The sequence below is a fragment of the Haemaphysalis longicornis genome, unplaced genomic scaffold, assembly GCF_048455015.1.
Source record: "Haemaphysalis longicornis isolate Haplotype H1 unplaced genomic scaffold, Haemaphysalis longicornis Haplotype H1 scaffold_18, whole genome shotgun sequence".
NCBI lineage: Eukaryota > Metazoa > Arthropoda > Arachnida > Ixodida > Ixodidae > Haemaphysalis > Haemaphysalis longicornis.
The window spans coordinates 5,105,069-5,123,639 of NW_027526282.1; the positions used below are offsets into that span (position 1 = coordinate 5,105,069).

An 18,571-nucleotide genomic window follows, 5' to 3' on the forward strand; every position below is an offset into this window, starting at 1 on the left:
GACAGAAAATCACCGGCAAAAGTACACCGGCCTGTTTTAGGCGGAACAGTCCTGTGCTGCCTGGGTATATATATATATATATATATATAGGAGACGATTTGCTGTTGTCCCTTTTCTTATATTATGTAATTGCCACGAGCTTCGAAGTGGAACTTCCTTCATCACGGGTTGTGTTGAAGGATGTATGGAGGAGCTAGGCGCTCGCTATCAGAAAATGGAGGGACGTAATTCTTCTTATTCACGGAATTGCAGACGTTAGCTCCACTTCACCTGCGCGAGTGAAACTGGCGGTGCCCAAGGCAATAATTATCGTTTCGTTGAAAAGCGTCAATGGCTTGGACTTTTTGCGTGAAGTTATGGTTCCTCTTTTCAACGGCAATGTCTATGTTTAGGCGGTACCTTCGGTCTGTTTTTTTCCAAACGTATCCACTCTCCATCTCTAAAAAGCCCTGGTAATCTCGGGTACGTCCTTCTATATTATTTGATAAGTCCCTAATCGTTTTTTTCCGCGCTCTAGAGTAGTGGATCATATGAAACCGTCTACGAACGCTTCTAGTTAGGATAGTGCTTTCCTACATATGCCCCCTTTTTAGTACGTACTCTAACTGCACAAATATTTTGTTTATGTACAGCATAGTCACTGTGAGGCTAAATCGGCCTGAATAGAGCGATGCCGAAACAAGGGTAGGAAAAAATCCCACGAATAAGAAACGAAAGCCAAAAACTGTTAGCGATCACCAAAGTATGCATCGCCTCCAGCTTTGGGCAGAGTGATTTGTTTTAAACTCGCTACAAATCCACTTTGCGTTTGCATTGCGGGCTATCTTAAAGACTACTTTTTCTTCAGAAGTCGGCAAGGGTTTATTGAGTAGATGTTTTGCCGGACACAGTTCTTCGATATATAGGCTGATGCACATGGCTATGTAAGCCAATTCCGTGAAAACGACGCAATATTTATTTACGTGTACAAAGCATTCGTTTTTGCACGGCACGAACACCTTTTCAAACTAATTAGGCATTTTCCGGTAGAAGTAGAATAGGCCCAGTTTATTGACGAGCTTTTATATCATCATCTTCAGTAACAATATTGAAATATGTGCAGTTGCTGAAGCTTAGGCAAGTGGCTGAAAGACTCTGTCTTAGGCACTTGAATATTTCTTGTAATTGAAAATCATATGGTGAATGTTAACTACTGTGTCAACGTTGTTGCCTAGTATGAGTAAATTTTAAGCACTTCCGTTTTATATAATAATGTAAAAAATGTTACAATTCTGACTAAATGCATATTTAAATTGTTCAGGAAATAAAAAAAGTAGAACTTCTTTACTACGATGCAACATCTTTCGGCGACGGGCCTGCGTGTAGACGACACGTCCAAATACACAACATGGATACATGGGCGCCTTCATCGTTGCATCCTAGGGCTCATCCGAAGATCGAACATTTTATTGTTCATTTTATCTACTTTTGTTATCATCCACTCATACCCCCTCGTCTGTGCCCTGTGCCAAAATAAACTGCCCAGAAACGTAGCACTTATTAAATCCTTTGTAGCAGCAGAGTGTAGTTTGGACACGGCAAACACGCATTCGCGCATACAACCCCTCGACTCCAGTCAACTTGAGTACTTACAATGAATCTGTTCTAAATTAGTCTGCCTGATTCATTTTGCACTATGCCACTCCCTACCAAAGTTTATGCCCATTTAAGTTGTCGTTGATACTTCCGAATTTCAATGTGTTTCTTCTTTTGCGCCTACTCCTCTTGTGCTGACCCAATATGCATTAGCCTGCACTGAACGCGAATCGTAAGTGTCACCGACGTTTCTGTTGTCAAAATTACAAATGTTCATTTTTTGTGTAGTGAAAAAGCAAGTGAAACGTGCTAATCAAGGACATTGTCATCATTGACATTGTTACAATCAGCCTTCCGCAAATTTACACATGCTCACGGTTTACAGCTCAGAGTTTTTATCGCCCCTTAGATAATCTATTTCGTATCAAAGAATCTACTTTTGCAAATATTACTTGCTACATGGGCCTTGTTTAATTTCGCATGATCTGCACTGCGCGCACTTGTGCAGTTATTTTTTTCACAGTTAGTATCTGAAGTCAAAAGAAACTCACCGGGATGACGAGTTGGTCGTTGAGGGCGAAAGCCTGGTTGACCTGGAAATTTATGCAGACAGAAAAATTTTAGGGCTATTTGAGGAAGAACTTGGAAATTTATTGTATTGCATGTAACGAAGGAGTCAAGGACTTTGTTCCCTTTACGTTTCCGCGCGCCTTCCAATCTGCTTTGAGCAGATTTATATATTGCTGGTAACTATAACCTCCCGTTTGTTTGCGTGTTTTGTTGCTTGCGTATCGCCATACCGAGCTATCTTATCTAAGTTAGTAGCGACGAGCGCGCTTCCATTTTTGTATGCTGCTCAGGCTTTCTGATTTGATAGGAAGAGTGTATTGCCCGTCGTCACTGGAACGAAATAATCGTCTTAGATCGCAAATTTTCTAAATCTCATTCGACAGTTCTCGAAGGGTTAACGCTGAAGCATAGATGATAGCGAAGCAAACACCGCTGCATTCGATATGCCGAAACTCGTTTGTGCACGTCACTTTACTGACTGCTGCTATGCCGCCTGTGCATTCTGAGATTTTAGGGAAACACAAGTTAGTTCCAATAAACTTTGTTGCTTAAAGTAAGCTGCGTTGTGCTTGGCTACGTGACACCGGGTGAAGGTGCTGGGTAGATGCTCCTTAAACCCCCTGCAAGCCGCCAAGCAAGTACACCTCCTTCAGTCCACCGACAGCAAGGACTGCTACCTGAGTTTGTACTGCTTCCGGACAGAGTGGAGAAAGCAGACGTCGTTGCCACCACCATGAAAGACGTGGGCATTTTGTCAGTCGCCTAAGTAGCCGCCAACATTTTATGGTTCACCTTCGGAAGATCCCGAAGGCTGGCTGGAGAAAGTCGAAGAGGTCAGGCTGTTTTATCGCTGGTATGTTGAGAAGACAATGAGCCACGTTATCTTCTATTGTGAAGATTCGGCACGGATTTGGTTCGAAAACCATGAGAGTTCCTGGGGTCCTGGCAGAACTTTAAAAGGGAAATTTAAAAGGATTGCTGAAGACCCGAACACAACACCCTAACGAAAGTTTGGGTTCATCAAAGAGATAAAGAGGATCTTCTGGCATGCAGACACTGAACTGGTGGAAGAAAATAACTTACGCTTCAAAATGCGCCGGTGAAAGAACTGTTTGCTTGGGAAGTCCACAATCAGCCTAAAACCGTCACCGAGTTCCTCTCTGAGGCTAACACGATTAAGAAGGACCTCGAAATGTAAGCTGAAAAGTGTAACTGCCGCTTGTTGGCACGGCGAATGCTAAGTACGTCGACAGGATGCGGATTCCAGCAGATGCCCCACGCGAGACCATCCACGCAGTAGCAAGAGAAAAACTGCGGAAAATTTTCCCAACGCCCCTGCAACAGTCTCTTGCCCTACTGACGTGATCCGAGAAGAAATGCAGAAAGCACTGATGCATTCCACCCCGGAAGAACGCTGCGATCCGCAAATCATGACTTACGTGGCTGTTGTACGTCTGCCTCCCCCGCCTGTACCTCGTCGCCCAGAGGCTCCGTTTTACCGCCCCTCGCCTCTTGTCCGACCAACGACTGTGCTGACCCTATCTCGAGGAAGACCGATGTGTTACGGACTCCCAATCGTCGACCGTTGTGCTACCACTGCGGGGAAGCCGGCCACATCTAGCGTCGCTGTCCCTACAAGAGGCTTGGTTGGCAAGGGTTCTCCGCTGACACCCCACGTCCCCTTCCCGGCCAGCCCCCTACTGAGACCGACGAATACCTTTCCAACACCCGCAGGGGCTCAGCGCCCTTCCACCGTTCACCGTCACCCCACCCATAGCGATCGCCAAGCCGTCACAGCAACACCGACTTCACTTCGCGCGTGGGAGATCCCTGAAACGACGTCGGAAAATTGAAAGAATCAACATCTGGAGGTGAATTTGCCCTACGGTCAAAAACTGGAAACCTTGCAACAACGCAACGATGCACCGAAGACCATGACTCATGACACGCCCTGAGACCGACGACCCTATCTAACACTGACGTGAGCCTAGAACACTAAAATAGCCACAGGTAGCGACGTACACTTGACATGAACGAGCCCGCCTTTATCAAGGGAACGACAATGGCGACAAGTACGAACCGACCGTCAACTGGCGCAAGCCAATATACAATAGTTCTACACACCCGAAACTCTAACATGGCAACGTCCGACCTGCGGCTATCCATCGACGGCCTTGGTGTAGTCCCTCTCATACACGAGGGAGCTTACTACTTAATGATGAGTGGTTAACTTGCGATGAAGGAGAAGAAGTTGCTACCCGCTGAGATGGTCCGCACAGCGCACAGCACGAGGTCATCTCGTCACGCCAGGTGGAAAGTGTACGCCGCGCGTCACCATAAACGGCACCACGTACCCTGCTGCTGTCGTCATACTCCCGAACTGCTCCTTCGACGCTATTTTCAAAAAGGGCTTTCTCATGGACGACGGGGCTATTGATCTCCACGCCAAGTCAGCTGATCAATAGCCTTGATACCCAACGCTTCGAGAAAGTAAATGTTGTCGCATTGCACAGAATTTTACGAGGCTCCCAAACATACCGGCCACATAGTCTTGCGAGAGCTCACCACCTTCTTCGAGCGACACTTCTTCGGCCAAAACTCTGGTTCGTATTTTACGCCGGGAGCTGGACGAAATGGCTCCGCTAACCTTCACCACAACCAGGATACCCCTGATCCAGACTTTAGTGCTCCGGCAGACCTAAAACTGTGGCCTCGGCTTGCCGTGGTCCGTACGTCACCCTTACACCTACGATCTTCCGCCCACCAGTGCTCTCTGCGCCCAGTACATGCCTCCTGGATACCGCAACCCAGATGAATGGCATACACCTGGCGGTAAAACCAATTTGCTTCGCGTGTTGCCGCGTCGCTCATATTTCTCGCTGCTGTCCAAACCGCTTGCCACCACGACCCCGTTCCGGCTTTTATAACTGCCTACGCCCAACGACAAACCGGCTTGTTTTTCCACGCCGAGCTCAAAAGTGCCACGAACTCCCGCAACCTGCCGCACAAGCTATTAACCACCCCCGTCGCTCACCGTCCCCTCGTCGCCGCCTATCGCCGTCCCCAAACCCCGGCGTTTCTCTCCTCCGCCCTAACCTGGACGTCCAAATCCGTGAAACTAGCCTGTTCAGCGCTTAGAGATGATGCTGCATTGACGACCCGGTCCCAAAATCCTCATTTTACCGTTTTGCCTCGTCCTAACTTTCTAGATATAACCGTCGATGGTGTATGCGTTCAGGCGTCAGTAGACACCTGTGCGCAAATCTTTACTTAGTTGTGCCCTTTGCCGACGGCTGAAAAAAGTCCGCACTGCTTCCCCTTCATGTGTAGTACGCGTGGCTAAAGGGGGAACGCCACCCATTCTTTGTACGTGCACCGCTCGTGTTGCCTTGGCAAGTCATCAAATCCGTATGTTATTTCATGTCTTCCCCCACTGCCCTCTTCCCCCACTGCCCTCACGACTTCCTGACTGAAACTTCTGCGCTCATCGAATGCTCTGGACGTGAAATTCGACTTAGACTGCCATTTTCTCGCCACATCACTGTAGTGGAATGTAGCCTCCGCTCGCAGAAGTTCACCCGCTTGCCACCAGAAACTGTCACACACGTTGATTTTTTTCTACGTCTGTCGTATGTCATGGTTCGTACGTCCTTGCTCCGGTCACTAACGTTCTGCTGTTACGTCAAGTCACACTTCCTCATTCCCTAATTACAGTTACCAACAATCACGTTACCATTCTGCTTTTGAATTTTGGTTCATCCCCACAAGTTCTTCCCGAACGAATGTTCTTGGCGACCCTGCTTTCCCTTGACCACTGCCGCATTCTCACCTTAACGAGCGATAGGCCTCCATATTCCCGGACTGATACGCACCACGGCTGCACCAAATGTGATGAATTCGTTAAAATTATCGGAAATCTGTTAAGATGATCTCCCCGCTAACTTTCACGAGGTCATTTGTAAAGAACATTGCCGAAGCAGCAGAAAAACGGCATCTTCGGACATGCTTATGCTGCTGAAACGCTGCAAGGCACGTTAACTTCAATTTGCATTCGGACAAACGCCAGTTGCGCGCAGCTGCAGAGTTACGTCTGCCGCAGTTGACCGACTGAAACGCATGAACAACAAACAGGGAGCGCCCATAAACCGTCCCTGTGTAAACAAATGTCACGTGATGCGAACTGACCAATGATCATTGGCGGCGGCCGGGAGTAATAAGAGAAAAGAGTGCCGATGCGCTGTAACATTATCTAGTGACAATAATCAGCCCTGAACTGACACCTGCAAAAAATGAGCACATTTCAAACCTTTTGAGTTCATTGAGAGGCATTTTCTACTACGACAACCGCCATTTATGCCAAACCACCTTGGTTAAACACCGAATCAACACTGGCGACGCGAGCCTCTCAATCAACGGCCGTACCATATTTGACCGCTTAACGCCACGCCATTCAAAAGGAGGTGGATAAAATGCTCCAAAAAGTTATCATCGAGCCTTCTTCTAGCTCTTGGTCATCGCCGGTCATCCTGTTCAAGAAATAAGGCAACACCTGTAGATTCTGCGTTGACTACTGCTACTTCAACAACATTACTAAGACGTTTACCCCATGCTCAAAATAGACGATGCTCTCTACTGTAGCCACGGAGCCGAGTACTCCTTATCGATAAACCTTCGGTCGGGTGACTGGAAACCCGCCGCGGACTACATGGACAGAGAAAAACAGCTTTCAGTACACCGGACGGACTTACATCAGTTTGAGGTCATGGTCATGCCATTTTTGCTTTTGTTGTGCGTAAGAGACATATGAGAGCATGGTGGACTCACTTTTACATAACTTTAAGTTGTCCACGTGCTTTTGTTATCTGACGATGTGATCGTTTTCTCCCCTACAATTGCGTCTCATCATTCTCGTCTATTGGTCACCCTTGCCGTTTTCCCTAAAGCTCGCCTCCAGCTGAGCCACTCAAAGTACCATTTTGAACTACAGCAAATTACCATCCCGGGACATCGTGTCGAAGCGCGGGGCGTAAAAGCTGACCCAGAAGTGCTCAAGGCAGTCCAAAGCTCTCCTATTCCTACTTCTTCAAAGACGTATACAGCCTTATTGGTATATGCTAATACCTTCGCTGCTTTATTCAAGGTTTCGTGGACTTCGCACGCCCTTGAGCACAGCTTCTTGAAAAGAATGGGACGTTTTTCTGGGGGCCTGATCAAGAACGTGCCTTTTCGACCTGAAAAACTATATTGACAATGCCTCCCATCCTACGGCATTTCGATAATTCCGCCTGAATCCAATCGAAAATTTCGGACCCGAAATTTACGATCCGAAAGGGAGTCTACAAAGAGACACAATCTTTCCAAAACAATTCACAGCATGCCTGGAGAAGTATTAAGAAAACGTGAGTGGGAAAACGTTTAAGGATAAACAGTGAATACTTGATCCATTTGAGGTTTCAGACGACAGAGTCCTGCTGACTGAGACTGTAGAACACGTGCAAACAATGCTTGAGGAACTACAATGTGAAAGCACTGTCATGGGGTAAAAATAAATATAAATAAATGTAAACTAATAGGAATACGTATGCCATTTTTAGCGCACACAGCGACACGCGAGAAGCAATAGAATATAACCACACCGACAGATGGGTAGTGGTTACCTCAATCACGAGAGATAAAATTCGGCGCAGAATAGGTATGGGCTGGGGAACACTCGGCAAGCACTCCCAAAAAAATAAAATGTAAGCTACCTATGTTCATGAAAAAACACACGTAGAAGCGGTGTACACTGCCAGTGATGACATTCGGAGCCGAAACATTGCGCCTTACAAAACAACTAGACAGCAAACTTAAGTCGGCTCAACGGGCCACGGAACGAATAATGTTAGGAATAACACTGAGCGACAAGAAACGCTGTATCCGAGAAGAAACTAGAGTGGACGATATCATAGTTCAAATAAAGAAAAAGAAATTTGAAGTGAGGTATCTTTTATTTCATAGTATCTTTAGTACATCGCAAGGCTAACGATAAAAGCTGCATAGAGCAGCTTCACAAGCCGTCAGCTTAATTCAAACGTCAAGCTGCATACGGCAATATGCATGCTGTATAGCTTCTGCAGTATTCAACACAAAACAGACCTCAGTATCGCAAGTATATTGCGATAACGAAAATACGCAAAGGAAAAATATATTCACGCTAACAACTAAACAAGGAAGCGATATTGCTTTCGAAAAATATGAGAACGCTACATGAGAATCATGTCTTGCTGAAGCAAAAAAAAGAAAAAGAAAACGACAAAAAAATGATTAGTTACTTACTAAAACTTAAAATACGAATAGTGTCAGTTTACAAAGATGCACTGGCAAACAAAAAGAGATAATAACAAAGTATCCGTATGAGCTACTGCATACAACAAAACAGAAACAAGCCCTTCAAGGAAAATGGCTACATCAATCAGGGTATTACCCACAGTGTGATGCATATTGCAATAAAACGTTACAAATAGGAAAAAAAAGTAATGCTAGTTATTGAAGGCCCGAAAATTGAAAATTAGCAAAGATAAAAAATAAAAGGACTTGGGCTGTGCATGTAGTCACCCGAACCAAAAACCGGTGGAAAATTAGGGTAACAGCGTGGATACCACGATGGGGGTCTAGACTAACTGGAAGGCTGTTAGCACGACGCAGGTATGAAATACGAAATTTCGCGGCTAAACTATGTACTCGAGTAGCGCACGACAGGAGCGGTGGGGTCAATGGGATAGTCCCTCGTCCTGCAGCCAAACTTAGCAGGTTGATGATTGTGATGACCATAGTTATGATGTCGTTAGCTCTGCATGCGTACGCATAATTGAAACGCCATGGACTACATAGACCAATGAAGATAAACATGCCATACGGCGGTCGACCAGTGCACCCTTACGACAGAAGTCGTATTGCAAATGGCGTGGTATCCTTATTTTTCTTCAGCGTTTTTTGCAATATATCCGAAAAAGAAAGCATCTCTAGAATCCCCGAAACAGTGAGCTATTTTCTTTGGGCGGAAACACACTAGGCAGTTTGAGGTCGAAGCTAGCAGAGATACAAAAGCATCAGATTGGCGGACGATTACGCAATAGTTGGCTCCGCACCAACGGTATTGCGCGCTGAAAAATTTTCCGGCGTGCGCTGACGTGGGCTGTCTCAGTTTTTCGCCCTCCGCCCAGCACCGCAGACAACGTTTCTTAGGGCGAATGTAGGTTCCGAAGACGACGGGAAGTTCGGAGCAAGAAAAAAGGCGGCAATCGTGTTGATTGGGCCCCGAATGCTCACATGCTACCTGTCTCAAAGCAGGCGCTATCAGATTGATTGATTGTAGAGTTTAAGGCGCCCACGTAAGGCAGTCGATGAGGCGTGCCGTAGTAGAGGGCTCCGGATTAATTTAGACCACCTGGGAATCTTTAACGTTCGCCGATATCTCGTACACACGGGCCTCTTTGCTTTTCGCCTCCATCAGAAAAGCGGCCGCCTCGGCCGGGAATCGAACCCGCGGCATCGTGCTCAGCAGCGAAACGCCTTAGCCACTAAGCCACCGCGGTGGGTCAGGTGCTATCAGCAGATGTAGCGCGTGAAATATGGAGTAGACCGCTCGAATACTGTAGACAAGCGCTTCGCAGACTGTAGAAGTAGCTATGGCCAGTACTACGAATGGCAAAATTAAAAAGCGGACTGAAACTGCACAGGGCGTATAAAAGCTATTTCATATGCATTTCAACATACTCAGAAGCATAAGAGCACAATGGACGAAAATGGGGGCACGATGGAAAAATAACTCACCTGGCGGCCGTCTACCTGGCCCAGGAAAACCGGCTGCATTACCTGGAGCTTGAAAAGGGCAGAGAGATTAGAAACATACTCAAGGAAGAAGACATTGACCTTAGTCGTATTGCATGAGACAGAGGGGCAGACTTGGTAGCATTCCGCAGTTTCGTTGCCCGCCAACTTCAATTTACAGCTCCAGTCAAGATGACAATAAATGGACAGACGCGATGAAGGAAAAAGCAGGCATGATCCTCTTAGTATTTTTACTCTTTTCTCGAGAAGTGAAAAAGTAATGAATTAACAGAAAGACAAAACCGAAAGATTAGAGGTTTACCTCAAGAAAAGTGTAGCAGGTTGCGTAAAAGCTACTGCGGCAGAATAAGAATGCTGCAAAAGAAAAAAACCAGTTCATGTGGCCTTGCAACGGCGCGTACTTCGTTAAGAGCACGAAAGCACCGCAGCTTGGAAAATAAGCTTCCTCCCACGCAAATCATTCATTTTATACTGTATTGTAACCGCCTGCGAAGGCCAATTCGTATCGGTGGGCTAAAACTGTCTGTGGGGACCTCAGATAAATATCACAGGTTACTTTTCCAATTTATCACTGAAAAAAATGTCCTGTGCCCACTGTACAGGCCAAGAAACACTCGTCTTCCCAAGATTTAAGGCAGCTCTTGAAACATCGAAATCCATGAGCTACGGCAAGAGAAGATTCTATGCTTGCGTTGTTAGCTACGTGGCAGACTTCCTGACTAGTGGCAGCCAAGTCATAAAAATTTGAATGCCATGACACGGCAAGGGCCAATCGAGCGCCGAGCGAGAGCGTCGTCAACCGGTATTCTAGAAATTTCATTGTTATTTAGTGAACGCTGTTTTACACTAGGCCAGAGATCAAAATCGTTGCGCTTGGAAATTTCTGATTTCTGCAAACCACAAATGATGCCTAGGGATGCACCACAAAAGGTTGTGAAAAGTCGTCTGATGGAGATGATTCTTCAGACATCGTCGAAGGGGCATTTTGTTCGGGTGGTCGAACAAAATAAAATTCGAAAGAAACATTTCGGGAAACGCTGTTTTCGATGTATAGGGAACACTTACTGAGCAATATATGACAATTTTGTTTGAGTTATAAAATATTAATTGCTCAGTGGTCTTTGCGGAATTTGAAGGGAGCAAAATTGTTCCTATATGAGAAATTCTTACTGACAAAATTTTGCAACTAAACTAGCCCCACTTAGCATCGAAAATGCTAAAAATTTGCCATTCGCTATTTGGGCGATGAAGCTTCTTACTCGCTGTTCCGTAAAAAACCCATTGAACAAAAATACATGCAAGAACACCTTAATCGCTCTAATACATTTATTATGGTAATAATTTCGTCTTATTTATCTAAATTCTTAAGTACTTAACTTTGTCGTCGAATTCCCATTTGAAAGAAATCAAAACATTTCAATAGTTGGCGAAATATTTGTTGCGATAATGGCCAGCAAAAAGAATAACAAAGACAGTAAAATTATCTCTCAGGAAACCAGCCCCAGTTAGGCTAGGGCAAGGTATTTTTGGGGCCATCTGATACTCACACCGCCGGGTTTTAAACATCAAGGGGCGATAAGGATTTGGCATTACTATAAAGTAGTAGACAATTATTACTATACATTCCTAGCGTAAAATCACGTAAACATATTGTCACGTGACAACGAAGAGATACAATGTCGGAAGGGGTGTATTTACAAAGCAGACAGCGTAATCAATCGCACAAAGGCAGGTTTCCTGCACGCAGCCTGGCCAGCGGGAACTCGGACTTCGTCTGCCTTCTCTTCTTTTCATTGGTCATCGACCAGTGTCTTTCCACCGGAGCACATATCCAGATAGGGAGAAATTGGCCACATGGATATGCGGTTACGCTTCGTGTAAGTTTCTCGGGAAGCAGACCAAGCTCTGTGACAATATTATAGCTGAATTCGTTGTGCAGCTTTACAAGGGTCCGGTGCATGCAGACGCAGATTTAAAGAAATTCTTCAGCACTTCCGATAAATATTTTAATTTTTTCCTCTGCGTCCGCGAGCATTAAAGAAGCTATGGTTATTGTTAGTCAAAAGCGACATGGCGTAATTTGCTCGTCGCAGCATATACGCCTTCGGGTTTTTCATTGGTTTTGTGGCTTATTTTAAATGGACCCTACAACACTATTTTCAGCTTTTTTCTGAATCCTAAATGCTAGCAGAGCGTAGTCAACCAGCACATGCAGTACTTATATTACGGGGCTGCAAAGTACCTCAGCCGAACATTGCTGCTATATTCCCATCAGGAAACTTAAAAAATAGCTCAAAAGGTTTTTCTGTCTGTCCTGGTCTTGGCGTGCTTCAAACGCAGCAATTGCGTCATTACAGTTGTGTAGCGGCTATTGGCCGACTTTCCTCCAGTTGAAGCAATGAACTCACTCGTTCGCCACTTCAAAAAGAAAGACACAAAAGTACAGCACCAGGGAAGCGACTAACCATGTAGCGACTAACAAATCATGCACTGCAACTTTGTGCTGGCGAAAACAACAGCGTTCGCAGGGCTTCCAGACGCGAAAGAAAGAGTGAAAGCGTTTCGCGGAAGCCTTGCAGATTCCTTTTGAAGTGGCTATTGATGGCCTTCTTTCAAAGCTCACACTAATCCGCAAGACTTGAAGGTAGAACCCCTGTACGCAACCTGCACGTCCATCAGTAAAGTTTAATTCCACGATTGCCGATTTGCTCCGTCTTCGCTGCCGCAACGACCTTTGCTCCATCATTCTTGCTATAAGTGGGAGCTCCTTCCATTTTTTCGGAAGAGTTAATAATTGGACATCCTCTTGGCGTGGGGACTCGCCACCAGGTGGCCGAGCTGTTCGAACGCCCTTCGTGTCAGCTCCGAACAAAAGCCATGTTTCTTCAATTAGTGAGCCTCTACACCGGCCAACTGAACCGCCTCGACGAACATTAACCTTTCGGGAACCTAAACAGTGAGTTTCTGGACTCTCCGGTGTTTTTTACGCCCGAAAGAAACATATTTCTCTCGCGACCACGCCGACGCGGAGCTAAGCCTGACCTTCAGCGCCAGCTCGGTTCCACCAGTTCCTCGCCGCACCGGCCTGATCACGTGCGCCTGGCTGTGCACGGGCGCGTGCTACTAGCACGCGCACCTCCGGCTCCGGCGCCCACCTCCTCCTCGTCGGCCTTCATGGCAGACGGTTCAAATTCTTTCGCTCCTGCCGATGCAAGCGACTCGTCGGCTTCGCCTTCCCACCGAATGGAGTACGTGGTCGAGGGCGAGGACATTGACCCTCAGGTGCTCACGGAACCCGGATGGCTCAACATTCGCCGCAAGATCGCCGCAGCTGAAGCCACAGCAGCAACACGGACCTCCCAAGCCCCCACCGCTGGCGACCAGCCACGCAAGCGCTGTCAGAAACGGCACAAACGCAAGCCCACACCACCTGAAGACCCTCTACCGGACAATGACATTAAGGTGATCCTTCGTCCACAAGGAGGCCTTGACCTTACCAGCGTCAACGCAGCGACTCTAGCTGATGTCCTGCAAGACCAAGCCAAGCTACCTCGACACGCGGCAGACCAAGTACGCCTGCACTACAGATCTAACTTCATTGTCGTGAGCACCCCTTCGGAAGCTCGGGCACAGTGCTACCTTGAACTCCCCTCCCTCCTCTGGAAGGAAGCCACTTACGCCCTAGCCAACCACATTCCTCCTCCCAGCGCCACTGTAGTAGGTGCCATCTTCACGGTACCGCCAGAAGATGATGCAAACACTATCCTTGAGAGCCTGTTGAATTACAACCAGTCGCTTCGAATCATCGACGCAAAGCGGCTGAACGGCTCTACAATTGTGCAAGTGCTCTTTCAAGGCAATGTAGTACCCTACTGGATCCGCTACAGGGCAGCCACTATGCGCTGCTACCCCTTCAAAAGAAAACAAGAGGCATGCTTTGCCTGCTGGCGCCCCGGCCACCGCAAAGACGTATGCCCTCATCCACCCACCGAGAACCGCTGCACCACCTGCGGCACGTTAGCACCCCAGCCAAACCACCCCTGCACGCCGTCGTGTATCCTATGTGGCGCGGCCCACCTCACTGGGTCGACTGGATGCACCAACCGCTTCAAACCACGGCGCAGGACCACTTCACAAGCCATGACTGGGCAACACCTCGCTTCCCTGAAGACAAGTAGCACGCCGCCTGCCACTTCAGCACTCGCCCGAACCATCACCGATACCACCGGCCAACCTTCCTACAGCCAAGTCACACAAGGATTCCCTTCTCGCTCACCCGGAGGCCCCGCATCACAGGTGAGCCCCCAGAGCCCTCCCAAACTATCCCCTCCCTCTCTATCCAATTCCACACACCTTACGCGCAGTGCACTAGACACTAAACACTTACTTCGCGAAATGCAAACAATGCGCGAAACAATCCTCCAACTTCGCCAAGAGAACGCGCGCCTCGCGCAGGAAAATCATGCTCTCCGCCAACGTCTCAACTCCACCACCCTTAACTCCCCTGCTGCACCAACGCAGCCAGAAGCACAAGCTACCCTTGCATCGGACTCCCACCCTCCCCCTCTCAAACGAAAAGCAGAAACCGATCAACCTTCCCAAACTGCGGCCTCTGCCCCCACCACGCTGGAACTACGTGCCGAATATCAAGAGCTTTTTCTATCATTTCAAAACAAAACGACTGAGCAAATAACTGCGCTCCAACAATCAATGCATGACCTTCACACAGAGGTACTTGAATGGATGCGCACCATCACCCAACAGCCACTGATCACAGCCCCTCCCTTACTAGCGCCCATCGACGCCCCCCTTCCTATTGATGCTGACGCCGACCAAGAACTCTAAATGCACTGTTTTCTGGCAATGGAACTGCCGTGGATACCGAAACAAGCGGTACACTCTGCAGGCGCTCCTCACCACATTGCCCAAAACCCCTGATATTATAGCTTTACAAGAGACTGGACCCAATGTAAAACTACTTAATTACACACCCTACCTTAACCCTAACTTTCCTCAAGTGGCCACGCTAATTCAACGCAACTATAGCGTTGAGCAGCACACTCTCTGTTCGGACATCCCCCACATTTTCACCGTTATACTACCGAAGAAACTCGGACAGACCAGGCTCCACGTTCTCAATATATACAGTTCTCCGAAGCAAACAAAACATGCCTTCCGCGACCTCTTCCACTCTGCTCTCACAATCGCCAACCGTCATCCACTGGTCATCCTAGGTGATTTTAACGCCCCTCACATCGCCTGGGGTTATCATCGCACCACCAAGAAGGGTCGCCTCCTCTGGGACACTATTCAAGCCCTCCACATTACAGCACACAATGAGCCCGATCTAGCCACCCGAATTGGTACCAGCGTCCAACGCGACACGGCACCCGACCTTACACTCTCCCACTGCCTCGGTCCGGCCGCTTGGCAACCTACTCCACATACACTGGGAAGTGATCATTATATTACCGAGCTAAGCACCTCGCTACAGCTATCCCCCCATGAACATCCCACCCACACTACGATCACAGATTGGGACGCCTTCCGATTAGAAAGCCAACACATACCACCCCCACAAGGGAGCACAGAGGAGGACTTAGAGGAGTGGGTCTCTAACATTCTGCGTACAAAACAAGAGCACGATCGCCCAATCGACCCGAACATTCCTGCGGAGTATGTAGACTCCAAAATGCTTCACCTTTGGGAAGCATATTCCAGTCTCGAGCGACGGTGGAAGCGTCACAAACACCGCCATCGCCTCCGCCGAAAGTTAAATTTACTTCGGCAGGAAATCACGAAACATGCAACCTATCTGGCCAGAACCAGCTGGATCCAACTATGCGACGATATGAGGGGCAAGCTTTACATGCGTCGCACATGGGCATTACTCCGTCATCTCCTCGATCCCACAAAATCCCGAACGCATCAACACACGCGTATAACCCAGCTTCTCCATGGTTTAAACCTGTCCCAAGAGGCCATCCTTCGACAGCTCCACACTACATACATCCCGAAGCCACTTCCTTCTGACTCCACCCCCCTTTTCTACACCGGCACCCCTAATTCGGAGCTAGATGCTGAAATAACGCGAGAGGAGGTAGAGGCAGCATTACGCGCCCTTCGACGGCAAACGGCTTCCGGCCCGGACAAAATCTCGAATAAAATTCTTCGCCATCTGGATGACACATCTATAGACCACCTCACCCAATTCTTCAATGCACACTGGAACGCTGGTACACTACCTCGTAGTTGGAAACACTCCGATATCACTTTGATTCCCAAGCCAGCCAAACCTCTCGCACTGCCCAATCTACGACCTATCTCGCTCACCTCCTGCCTCGGAAAACTTTTCGAACACGTCATTTATAATCGGCTATCCGCACACCTTGAAGAACATTCCCTCTTTCCCCCCAACCTCATAGGCTTCCGCCCCGGACTGTCCACACAGGACGCCCTTCTGCAAATCCACCATGATATTCTACAACACCCCCCCACCAGAGACTATGCGGCGATCCTCGCCTTAGATCTCCATAAGGCATTTGATCAGGTAGGACACTCCGCCATTCTTAGCTCCATCAACACACTGCACCTAGGCGATCGAACATAACCTACATACGCAATTTCCTCACTGATCGCACCGCCACTCTCCGACTGGGCACCGTCAAATCAAACATTTTCGACATGCCCAACAGAGGCACCCCCCAAGGGGCCGTTCTTTCGCCTCTACTATTCAATCTCTCCATGCTCCCTCTTGCGAATGCTCTAGAAAATATACCGTCCCTCCACTCGACAATATACGCGGACGACATTACACTTTGGGTCACGCAAGGCAGCGACGCCCACATAGAGGCCACACTCTCAGCAGGGGCTGCCACAGTCTCCCGTCTTGCTGCACAAGCAGGCTTGACTTGCTCGGCGTCTAAATCAGCACTCTTACTCCTTCCTCCACCTAGAATTAGACCCACTCCCCAGACCACCATTCAGGTAATGCTGGACGGACAATCAATCCCCCGGGTCTCCCAGCTTCGCCTTCTCGGCATGCATCTTCAAGCCAACAGGAGCAGCACAGACACCATACATCTTTTGCGCACTCACACCATCCAGACTATTGGTCTCATTAAACGTATCACGTCTAGGAAACATGGGCTAACGGAATTAGAACGGCTGCGAATTGTGCAGTGCTTCCTGGTGAGCCGTTTCTGCTATCACCTCCCGTACGCACAGCTCACCCCATCTCAACGTACCTCCCTCGATGCCTTACTTCGGAGAGCCTATCGTTCCGTGCTGCTACTGCCCCCCCACGCACCCACCCAACGACTCCTCGCGCTTGGTATACATAATACCATAGACGAACTAATCGAAGCCCATCGCCTGGCCCAGCTTACGCGCCTTTCCCAGACCCCGGCTGGTCGGCAGATCCTCGATCGAATTCATGCCAACCCCCCGCTTAAACTAGATCCTCCAGCGCACATCCCCCGGCTTCTCCGCGGGCGTCTCCAAATTAAGCCGATCCCGCGAAATATGCATCCAGCTTACCACCGCGGACGCCGTCTAGCCCGAGCCCAAGCACACCTCTCCCGCTACCCTTCCTCTGAGCATACTCTCTACGTAGACGCAGCGGCCTACCCCACCCATCCTGCCTTCGCACTCGCTGTAGTAGGCGCTTCTCCAACAATCCCTCAGGCTTCAGCTACAGTCGCCACCACCTCCTCGGTAACTGCGGAAGAGGCAGCCATTGCCCTTGCCCTAACTCAATTACCTACCCCCCAGATCATTTTATCTGACTCCCAAACTGCCATACGAAATTACACAAAGGGCGTCATTTCCACAGCTGCCCTCAAAATTCTTCTTCAGAATCCCCCGGCCCACCCCGTGATGCTGCTGTGGACTCCGGCCCACACCGGCGTAGGTTGTAATGAGACGGCACACCAACACGCCCGAGCTTTGATATACCGGGCTCCCGTTTCTTTTACGCCTACACACGGCATCCCCGAAATGTCCCACGCGTACCTACTTACGTACAGGGACATAACTCAACATTACCGCCTCCTCCGCAGGAACCTACCTCCCCCGCACCCTTCACTTACTCCGCCGGCAGCGCACATGTGGCGGCTCTTACAAACCCACACTTTCCCACACCGCACTCTCCTTGTGCACACTCACCCACACCAATTCACCTCCCCTCACTGCCCCTCATGTGGCGCGCTGGACACTCTCTTCCACTCGCTCTGTGAGTGTCCGCGCGACCCCTTCCCCCCTTTCCCCTCCCCTTCTCACTGGGAGCAGGCTCTGGGAAGCTCTGACCTCGCAACGCAAGAAGCCGTCACGGACAGAGCCCTGGACGTCGCGGGGGCCCTTTGGGCTTCCGCCACCCCCCTACCCTGAACCCAGTGTAAAATAAAGTGGCACTACTACTACTACTACTCTTGGCGTGGCGTGCGCTAAGACGCGGCTTTCTCGTTCCGAGCAGGTGTTGCTACGATTACGGCGTACGCTGGAGATTTTTTGGCGAATGTTGACCTATCCCCCTAAGAGGGTATCTTCACTTGAGAAACGTGCGCCGAAAACGCTGGGAGGCCGCCGTGAGGCACGC

General features: G+C 48.7%; 1 protein-coding gene across 14 annotated transcripts in view; it reads right to left on the reverse strand.

The window, feature by feature from the left end:
* The window catches only part of LOC144166588 (uncharacterized), a 152,050-nt gene that overhangs the window by 11,761 nt on the left and 121,718 nt on the right, over positions 1 to 18,571 (reverse strand). For 11 of the 14 annotated variants that reach the window (XM_077696089.1, XM_077696087.1, XM_077696085.1 and 8 more), the window contains 2 exons: positions 9,958 to 10,005; positions 2,127 to 2,168 (listed from right to left, as the gene is read on the reverse strand). In XM_077696089.1, coding sequence (XP_077552215.1) covers positions 2,127 to 2,168; positions 9,958 to 10,005 — 90 coding nt within the window. The remainder of the gene's footprint in view (positions 1 to 2,126; positions 2,169 to 9,957; positions 10,006 to 18,571) is intronic. The other 3 variants (XM_077696090.1, XM_077696088.1, XM_077696086.1) reach the window with 1 other exon arrangement.